The sequence below is a fragment of the Brassica napus genome, chromosome A3 (assembly GCF_020379485.1).
Source record: "Brassica napus cultivar Da-Ae chromosome A3, Da-Ae, whole genome shotgun sequence".
In the NCBI taxonomy this organism is placed as follows: domain Eukaryota; kingdom Viridiplantae; phylum Streptophyta; class Magnoliopsida; order Brassicales; family Brassicaceae; genus Brassica; species Brassica napus.
The window spans coordinates 26,311,536-26,322,631 of NC_063436.1; the positions used below are offsets into that span (position 1 = coordinate 26,311,536).

Below are 11,096 nucleotides of genomic sequence, written 5' to 3' on the forward strand. Positions count from 1 at the left end.
CTTATATACGAGAAAAATCTTGGAGGGATGTGCTTTGTTCTGTCACTCTTAATGTAGCCTTCTTTGGTTTGAGCGACACATGCCGAATCATCTTAAAATATTTTCGTTGGCTCTTTCTCGTTGACTATTCCATTTGATTCTTGTATGTGGTGACTCATTGACCAAGCCACATACATTCTTGACATGCTTCGTGAAACGCAATAATTTATGCATGATTTGAAGATGTCGCAACCAGAGTTTGTTTCTGGGACCGCCAAGAGATCGCGGTTCCACCAGTTGTAAAACCATATCCGGTTTGCGCTCGACTTTATAAATAGCATGTATCTGCAAAACTATACCAAACTCGGGGTTTCTAGGATAAACCAATTCCGAATCAATACGTACCTTGGAGAGAACTGACATGTTCTCGATGCCATTTTAATTTCCATAAATAGGAAATGAGATGTATCTTGCAAAGACATTAGTGTCTAAACGTATATTTAATCAAATACAACTCGCAAGATATATAAGTTCACATATGCTTTATTACCATTAGCATCTCCAAACTACTTATTTATATAAGATCTTACCAGGATCTTTTAAACATCTCTTTCAACATCGAGAGATCTATTTGCCATTGGAGTACTCAAAGAAGTCGCTTTATTCTACCAAACCGTTTCAATAACCTTTTCGTATGGAATGATTGATGCACAATTATTCTTTCTCGGAGATGCTCTATCTGGAGTCCAAGACAAAACTTTGTCTTGCCGAGATCTTTCATTTCGAACTCTTCTTTCATATGAGTTCGAGCATCATCAACCTCCTTTTGAGTTCCAATTATGTTCAAGTCATCTACATATACAGCAATGATCACAAAGCCAGATGACGATTTCTTTATAGAAACGCATGGACATATCACATTATTAACATATCCCTTTTTCAAGATATATTCACTTAAGCGATTGTACCACATGCGTCCGGATTGCTATAATCCGTAAAGTGATCGCTGTAACTTGACCGAACAAATCTCCCTGGATTTTTCTTTCAATGCCCCTGGCATTTTCAATCTCTCAGGGAGTTTCATATATATATATATATTGTTATCCAACGATCCATACAAATATGCAGTCACAACGTTCATGAGATGCATCTCAAGATTTTTAGACGCCGTTAGGCTCATCAAAATCTAAACGTAATTGCATCCATTACCGGGGAATACGTTTCCTCAAAATCAATTCTGGTCTCTGATAAAATCATTGGACAACTAATCAGGTTTTATATCGTATTACTTTTCTCACGAATACCCACTAATACCCAACAAGATTTATATTCTCAGGCGTTATGACTATAGGTCCAAAGACATTCCTTTTATTTAGGGAGAATAATTCAATTTGAATGGCCTTTTGCCACTCCTCCCAATCATGTCTTTTTAATGGATCTTGGATCGGGATCATCACTTTTATGATCGATCTCTTTGGACAGAAAAGGAGAACATTCCATCAACATCTTTTATCTTATAACTTTTCATCAAGGGTGTAGTTGATGGAAATATTATACTTTTCTGTTCTCTTTTCGTCATCTGGATCATCTTTATTTGGTTCATCTTGACCCTTTTCATCTATGCCTTCTTTCAGACATTTTTCAGTATCAGGTTCTTCTGGAACCTTTCCACTTATGCCTTCTTTCAAACATCTTATAATGTCAGGTTCTTCAGGAACCTTACCATTTTCTCAACCAACTTCTTTAAGGGGTTTTTATCTCTAGAACCCGCTAGTCTCCCCCTCTTTAACTGAACCCTAGGTTCATTTTATTTTCATCAGTTTGTTCTTTAGGAACATCAACTCTTGATGGAATATTTTCAGCGGGTATATCATGTCGTATCTATGAATACACTTAGTAACTGGTTTGCCAAATTATGCAAATGCATAATTTCCTGAATTTCCATCTCTCTTTGATTCGTAGGGGGGCCAAAATGAAACAACAACTGTGTACACCATGTAATCTCTTTAGAAATTTCTCAAATTCCTCCCCCTAACGCTGGAAATTCATCCTCATTAAAATGGCAATCGGCAAATCGTGCCGTAAACATATCACCAGTTACTGGTTCAAGATACCTTATATACGGTTTGTTCTAACTCTTTCAGAGTTTTATATATTCCCGAGAGTATCTTTAACTCTCCAGGGACTAAACATCAAGATGCAACTCAAGTTATTTTTGTCCTGCCAGACATTTTAATATATTGCATCTATTTTGAATTTTCTCCAGTGACCTCGGAACAAGCCGTTTTTTTCATACCTCAAGGTCATCTTTCATTTCATTCTCTGGAGAACTATACCTTGGACTTTTGGTCCAAAAATCTCTCGTTTTTCTAACGAGCTTTATATCGAATTGATGGCCAATTAATTCACTCTACCCTCATACATAGAGGTAGATTCATAATCCTTTTAAATCTCATACCTCATACATAGAGGTAGATTCATGTATAGCCCTTTTTCATTTCATCTTTAGTTCCATCTTTTTATCCGAACTGATATGGTTAACCGAGATCTCTTTATCATCATCGATGATTTACCCAGGTACCTGACTGTACATTAACCATATCAACGGTCTCATCATGAGATTCATCTTCTATTTATATTTTTTCTCCTTTTCGAAGACTCTTTGGAACCAAAATGGTCTATCACGTTTCCAGCGTGTTATAGACTCATATATCATCCTTTTAGGACACATTTTCTTATTGGAGCATTTTCAGCTGGAATATGAGATATCATTATTTCATCAAAAGGTCTGGCAGGCATTTTAAAAATGGATTATCCTACTTTTCATTGTAATCCATTTCACATATCTCATTCCATCAGCTTATCATATGCTTCTAGCAAACTTGCGAGCATATTTCTAAGTATCCATATACTTTATCCCTCTGGATTGTATATGTCTTTATTACATGCACAACTGCATGTTTACATCTGATCATGGGGATCATCTTACTTGAATTTACTTTATCAAGTTCTTTTTCAAGTGCGAACATAATTTCTCAATGTTCCACTCACTAGGATTCTTTAATTCTCTCCCTCGAGATGATGACACTCCATGTCTAAAATCTCGTACTGAATTCCACTCTAGAACTAATAACATATTCAGTTTTCCCATTTGGGATGAATTATGTTTCAAATCCTTTAGAGTGAGATCTTAATTTGGGGTTTGTTTAAAGAAATCACATATTATGAACTTGTTTGATGATTCATCACCATGATGGTTTCCTTTATTTTCTTGACATGCTATATGTGAAAAACTTCTGATTTTTCAACATTTCACAATAATGTCAATAACACTATTGGAGATGGCTATATATCAGTAAATTCCAGGTTTATCACTCATTTATAATTTGGCCATCCTTTTCTTATGCATGTCTTTTCATCATAAGCTCCTCTAGAGCTAATAGTATGTTTATATTACTAAATATTATACTTATTTATTATGAGAGAAGAAAGATATTTGTTACCTTTAGCAGTCATGTGCGCGATCCAATATCTGCCAAGAATTTCTATCTTCATCCTGAATCTCAAAATATTCTTCAGGAAAATAATTATCATTTCACATCAATATTTTATTTTCATTTTCTGGACCAACCAGAAAAATCTGAATCATCAAGATGAGTATTCAAGCTATGAAAGATGGTTCGGGCTCATAAGAGACGAAGTTTAATATACTTCCTTTCTCTTTTTCTTTTTGATTCTCAATATAGATCGGCTAAATATTTGGCATACGACAACTACGTACCCAATTTTCTTTCTGGCCGCATCTATAGCAAACCTTTTTTGTTTGCCTTTTATCACCCGACCTCTTTCATTTTTCGTGGAAGTTTCCATTATTTTCTTAGGGACGGAATCTTCTTCCTCATCCTCTTCCACGACTACGATAGGGGGTTTCAACCGGATCTACACCCTCGTCCTTTTCTAGTAGGACCGACTTGATGGTTTAGTATCATGATTTCATTTTTTTTTTTCAAGGAGGATTTACATCAACTCCAACTATTTATTGAATCCTTTCTTTCAAGGATTTAATTATTTTAGATCTTTTTTCATGATACACCTCATCTTATAAACCATCATTAAAGTGGTGTAAATTATCATGACTTTATCTTTTTCTCATCCAATATTGATTATATCGATGATTTTTCAAAGCTTATTTTCTCTCAGGTGCATCTTTGCACCCACTGCCCAAGTCTTATAATTATTTCTCGTAATATCAAGGGCATTTATTTTGAGCTTTGTCAAAATTTACTTGATAACATTATTCATAGTATAATATTATAATAAAGATGAGAATTTAAATGCATAAATTAAAAGCAAAAAATAAATGCATAAATTAAATTGCAGAAATTTAAATTGCAGAAATTTAAATAGCATAAATAAAATTAGGAGGCTCAGCTTACCACATGATCCGAGGAGTCATAGACTACCATATTGATCATTTTTCAAAGCCCGAGGAGACATGGTCTACCATTTTGATTTTTACTTTTTATTTACGGAGGCAAAGCCTTCCACGTAACTTTTCTTTTTTCAATTCACGGAGGCGAAGCCTACCACGTGTTTTTCTGATCGTGAAGACATAGCCTACCATAACAATCAGTCGGGGAAGGTAACACCTATCATCCCGAATAATAAACGGAGAAGGCCCAGCCTCATACTCCGAAACAATAATAAAATTTAAATAAATTAAGTATATTGAAACACATAAATTTAAACATTACTCGACTGGTTTAAGAACTTTCGGATTGATAAACCTCAGTTGGTCAGAGTTTCGTGCTGATAACGTGTTGTGAACTATTAGTTCAGATATATATATCTTTATATATCTATATATATGTGTTTGTGTTTTGATAAAAAGGAACAAACGTGAGAGAGAATCAAAAGATGGTCATATTAATTCTCTTCTTATTGACTTTACTTTTACAAATGAACATGAGAGCAATATATATAAGGGAAGAAGTCGGTTAGGTTGACCGACTTAATACAAAAAGACAAAACAAGATATTTTGCTTAATGGATAATCATTATCTAAAGTTAGTCTCATTTCCAAGACAAGTGTCCATTAGGTGGACAATGGATAATCATAATTTTTAACAAAATCAACATTTTTTCTTTAACTTTTGAAACGCAAAACTATAATTTTATTTTATAGAGAAAATACAAAACAAGGTTAAGAAGAAGCTTGACATGTATCAATGTTTGAATTAATCCTCCTATATATGTTACGAAATAAAAACATGAAAAAAGGAGAAAACTGATGGAAAAAAAAAAAGAAGAAAGTTCATCAAGACATTATAAGTTACCTCCCAACACTTCTGTTATTCTCTAACCAATCAACCAATCCATCCACCTATTAAGAATCCAATCTCCACTATCTGTGAACACTCATCTCCATGGAGGAGGGAACTCCCAACGTGTCTCCGGCTCTTTTCGCTTTCCACCAATGCTAATAGATAAACTCGATGAAGGCTCTACATTTGCTCCTGAATGATCTCCCATAGCTTCGCCTTGTCCAGGTGATAGAAACTGTCTCAAACTTAGCGACTCTCGGTTTCCCATCTCAACCCCAAACCCATAACTTTGATCAAAGCGTGGCTGCACTGATCCATTCAGACTAGGAGATCCACCCGCCAAGCTCATGAACATGTGCTGTTGAGGAAATGGTGGCTGTGCATATGGAGCCGATCCCATCATTTGAGGCATCATCACTGGCGTACCCCTTGCGTCCACCATACCCCTTGGGTCCACCATGTATGGGATAGCTGTTCCAGGAACATATATAGGCGATGATGACATTGACATTCCAGGAGGACCAGTAAATCCGTTGTACCCATACATAGGAGCTGGAGAAAAGGACACACCAGGTGCTAAACCCAAAGAGTTTCCTGTTTTTCCCATGTATAATCCTGTTGCTGTCTCGAGGGACTTACCATTGGACAGGAACGAAGCCATCTGGGAAACAGTCTCTTTTCTGTCAACGTCCACTTTTGTACCTAATAGAGAGATAACCGGTTCATCCACTTTGTGCCCTCCATAGGAGGCTGTGCTCCACGGGTGCTGCCCATAATAGGGACCCTGATCACGTGAATCGATGAAAAACTGTGGCCTGTCATTCAAGTCGAAGTTTACTTCCTTCCCTGATTGCTGAGAAACTGAAGGTGACGCGCTTTGCTGCCCATTGTGACTTAGAAACAATCTCGTTTCCATCTTCAACTCAGAAGGTGGAGGAATGTCATCCTCTTCGTTTGTACAATTCAAATCCAGGTTGAACCTGCTTGATCCTCGGAAATTAGCTTCATGTGAGGACTCTCCACCCCTAGAGTTTGATGAGGAGAAAGGAAACTGTTTCCAGGGAGTCTGATCTTCAACTTGATCATCTCCTACATCCGCTACATTCAGATCGACACATATCACCTGCTTTTCTCTTGAATCCCCGCTAGGAACTTTGTGAGGTGATTCCGAGTGAGATACACTACAAGCAGCCAAACCTTTCGCACTAAGAGATCTTTCCAATTGCAACGGTGCCGCTGCAGGCATACCAGAATATGAAACAGACATAATGTCATCGGTCTCATCAGGACAAATATCTTCATTGAGGTCAAAGCCACATGGGCTTTTCTCTCTCCCTACCTCGGATTTAGCAGGTTCTGCCAGGTGCTTCTCTTTAACATCATCAGCGTTCACCATCCCATTCTCACGTTTATTATTCTTCTCTTCCAGGTGATCTCCAACATGTGGTTCCTCAAGGGAAAGACTTTCACCCACTGATAATCTTTTAGATGGAGAACCTGTGTGTAGATCACCACTGTGGGAGTGTTGCGAATCAGACTGCCCGCTTTCATCAGATAGTTCTTCTGAAGAACTGTGAGAAGCTTCCCCAGAGTCTACGTCTCTTGCCACTTCCTGTGCGACTTTGGTAGCGATCTCCAAGGCATCCAAGATACCAAGGTCAATATCAGCCGTTGTTTTGTCGATTGCTCCAAGGCGCTGGGATATGGTCATTGATCTAGAAGACCTGCGTTTTTTTCTTCGTTTCACTCTCTTCTCTGTGTCTAAATGTCCCTTACCTTCTCTTTTGTCTTCACTCTCAACTTTATCATTTCTACCATGACCACCTGATAATCTAGACGAACTGTCAGAATCCTGATTGTCCGTCGCCTGAGCCAATGAAGGCACATTTTCCCTATTATGGGCAATACTAACATCGTGCGACGCGCATACGGTCTCAGACGCATTCCTGCTGACCTCATTTGAATCAAGACTACTCTGCAAAATACTATTTTTCTCCAACTCCATGCTGACAATAACAGAATCAGAAGACACAGCTACAGAACTAGATGACACTGCTCCAGCTCCACCAATCTTTTCAAGAAAATTTCCAGGGCTTCCTAGCTGCTTTTCCTTAGATATCTCAGCACTAACCGGAGCAATTGATGGACCTTCGACACTATCGCGTTCTGAATTAAGAATGCTAATAGAGCTTGCAACTTGTGCCTGCCACCAACAATATAAGCTTGCTTGTATAAGCAAAAAGATCATATTTTGTTTCAATATATTTTCTCAGTAAATTGGACCTTACCTTGGCACTGAGATTAGAAAGAAAAGCTGTACACTCGTCTGGCTGCATCACTGGTTGTGCGTCTTCTGTCTCTTGTTTATTTGAAGTAGCTGCCTTTCCAGACTCTGATTCAATGCTTATTTTGTTTGGTACAGTTGCACTATTATCTTCTTTACTCATCTGCGGCGGCTTACCCAAAGAGACTTCTTCTACACACGCTCCTCCACGGGTAGGATCTCCAGAAGTCTGCAATAACACAAAGCAATAAAGTTGACTGTCAAGTTATCATCTTTGGTAAAATCTGATTCCTTCCTAGGATTCTGAGAAAGCTGGTTATAGGGAAAGGGAGAAGATTATTACTTGGACATAAGCATCGCAGTTGTGAGGATTGGCGGAGAGCTCCGAACCTAGGAATGGGGCAGCCTCGGAATCATCCGCAGAGGGTGGGGCAGGATCTTCCATCTTCTGATCGATGCTCGTGAGTAGCTCAGTGTCATCCATCGTCTCAATTTTCTCCGTCGTCGAGACTATATAACCACCAATTCAATTTGTGATTTTGAAATTAGAATCTATGCAAACGCACTCACACAATTGGTCAATTCCTTTGAATTATAAACCGGTAAGGATTTTGATAAGCTTGAAGTAAGCTCATCGGGGGGGGGGAGGGAGAATTGACGAAGAGCAGGGTAGAAGGAAGAAGAAGAAATGAGAATTTAGGGATTTTGATATTTGATTTGTTGATTTTTTCCATAAAGTTTGCGTGATTACATACATATAAAGTATAAACCAAAAGAAGATAATAACTAACAGCCCAATGGACAATAAACCGAGGCCCAAATGGTTCTTATCAGATTTCACGGTTATCCTTAACCTCACATTGATTGTAAAATAATTTTGGGGCCCGGTTGATGTTCGGGTAAATTGAGGCTTTGTGGTTGTGTAAAGTCCTGGAAGCCGAAAAATTGCCAATAAATTTTTTTTAGACTTTAGAAATATGTAAAGCTTTAAAAGCCATTTTTAAACAAAAAAAAAACTGGTTTTTAGTTCTTTATTTTCAACAGCCACTTTTTAATGCTTTTAAACCATTTCTTTTTATTATTTTTTTCTAAAAAAACGTGAACGCTTAAGGTTTTAGGATTTGCTCAATGCCAAAATTATTTCGCTTAGATGATACTAATTTTCCTCATCCATCTGATGGTAAGTATTATTTAGGTGATTCAGAATACGCATTGCACCGTAGATATCTTTGTCTTTATAGAGGAAATACATCTCTTATATACTAAAGCACAAGTCACATGTGGAATATATTTTATTAAAAAAATCTATCTAAAACAAATTCTCATCCCTAATTTCCAGCAACTCTATCCTATTTTTTCTCAGAATCCACGTTCAAAATCACCATGATTTCAAACGGTTTTCTTCTCCTATATACTTTTTGATCTTTTAGTTCACTCTCTGTTTTATATTTTCTATCTTCTCCATTATCAAATCCCCATGCTTATCAAGGACAAACGTTAGTATCTGAGTTTCCAATTCTTTTATCTAAAATTGAATATTTACAGGTATGTTTTTTGGCTTATCTTTACGTAATTACTATCTTTTGCATTAGTTTTAGTATTTCAAAAGGAACATACAGACCTGTAACCCACATTCTAATAGTACGTTTAATATCTTTAAGTTTTACATCTATTTTAGTCAAGGTCAGAGTTCATCTCATGTTGAAATATATTCATGGTCAATTTTACATTGCCATATCAAGAGTCGAAAGTATAGAGATCTTAATTGTTAGTGAGGAGGGGGGGAGGGGGAAGGATACAAAAACAACTAATGTTTCTAGATATTTTTCATCACATTAGAGAATCTTGAATCATCTTTAGGTGAAAATAGAATAATAAGTGTAGCCACCACAAAAAAAACAATGATAGAGATCTTCAGAGCTTGGAAGATGATGAATCCCATAGAAAGGTGATGAATATTTTCTAGAGTAAATGCAACTTCTTTGTTTGAACGCAGCCATCTCTTATCATGTTTATCGAATATTTGACTAGATTATTAATTTTTAGTGAAAGATATATTAAAATTTCATGATCAAGTAATTTAATAGACAGGGAAATTGATCCGTGCATGGCACGGGAGAACACTAGTATCATCTAAATCAGTTCTAAAATCAACAAGAAGAAAGAAACTACAGAGAAATTTTTAATCGTCACCATTCATGACTTCGTTCAGTGATAGAAAGAACTTTTGGAGTATAGAAAAAAATGATGTATTGTCAAAGACGAAGCAAGGTATAACATATGCAAAAAATTGTGGTGGCAACCATGGTTCTCCATAATTTTATTTGTAAATCAAATCTTGTGGATCCTAATTTTCAGTCAAAAGAAAATGAAAATGAACAAATGACAAATGAGGAAAAAACTTCCAGATACGATTGAACAAGATCTCAGTTCAAAACAATACATGGAAGGTGTTCGAGATGAACACTGCAAACAACATTAGCAACCGTTAAATCTTATTTTTTATATTTAATAAAATGTAATCTTATTTAAATAATAAAAATAATATTTTTTGTTAGAATAAATAATAAAATATATTTATTGCTAATTTTTTACTGATAAATAAAAAGTAGATAGAAAAAAATAAGTTATAGATTTTGGAAATGAATGTGAAATATATACTTATAACAGTCGCAGCTTCTAAAGTTTTTGATGTCAATCAAGCTTTTAAACTTTTCAAAATAACAGTCACAACGTTTAAAGCTAAATTCTCTACAGTCATATTTTTAAAACCAAATCATAAAGCGAAAGTGTTTACCAATCCGACCCTTGGTCTTGAATAGTTTAGTGTAGACGAATTTTGGAACTCAAACCCACTCGCGATTCACATCTATCGACCTCGTTTACATTTCCAAATTAGTACTCCTATATTACACTCAATTAAACACTCAACCCAATTCTCTATCTCCTACTAAGTTTAATGGTAAATGCAACTCTTGTTAATTGTGAAAAAAAACTCTGGTTAATTATTTGAAATAAGTTAGTGAAAAATAAGAATTTCTCTAAAATCAACTCTCAGTTAGGCACCATTTATTTTTCTATTAAACTATAAATACTATAGTATATCACCAAATATCTTATTATGTTTTATATATTTCTAAAAGCCATATAAATTTATATAAACTGAATATTTTGTGAGAATGTAAGTTTTGAATTTCTTAGGGAGAATATAAGTCTTTTTTAACAACTGCGAAAACAACCGTTAATTTAATATTTTTTGTATGCATTATACACTAATGCCTGATAAATGTATGATGTTATAGATAGTTTTTGTAAAAAAATAGACAACGACTCAAAGACCAAATGTGTGTTATTTTCAGTTAGATACATAAAATGAAAATAGAACAAGAATCAAGTGAGACCATAACTTGAAATTGGATTCAAGATGACTTACAGCCATGGATGGTCTTGAGCATAGTGAAGTGAAATATTGGAATAGGGTCTCCAATTTTTTTTTTGAAAATTTTACT

The 11,096-nt window shown here is 35.8% G+C and overlaps 1 protein-coding gene across 1 annotated transcript; it reads right to left on the reverse strand.

Annotated features, from left to right (window-relative positions):
* Window positions 1–5,130: 5,130 nt before the first annotated feature.
* Window positions 5,131–8,316, reverse strand: LOC106440805. Its single transcript, XM_013882546.3, has 3 exons — window positions 7,931–8,316; window positions 7,592–7,816; window positions 5,131–7,506 (listed from the first exon to the last, which is right to left on the reverse strand). Exons 1-3 carry the CDS (start codon window positions 8,069–8,071, stop codon window positions 5,398–5,400), a joined length of 2,475 nt encoding a protein of 824 aa, XP_013738000.2. The 5' UTR covers window positions 8,072–8,316; the 3' UTR covers window positions 5,131–5,397.
* Window positions 8,317–11,096: the final 2,780 nt, after the last annotated feature.

Coding starts and splice junctions, on each gene's coding strand:
- LOC106440805 (XM_013882546.3), bottom strand. CDS start 8,071: ATGGATGACACTGAGCTACTCACGAGCATCGATCAGAAGATGGAAGAT. Junction 7,817..7,930: donor ACTGCGATGCTTATGTCCAA/GTAATAATCTTC, acceptor GTGTTATTGCAG/ACTTCTGGAGATCCTACCCG. Junction 7,507..7,591: donor TTTCTAATCTCAGTGCCAAG/GTAAGGTCCAAT, acceptor TGTTGGTGGCAG/GCACAAGTTGCAAGCTCTAT.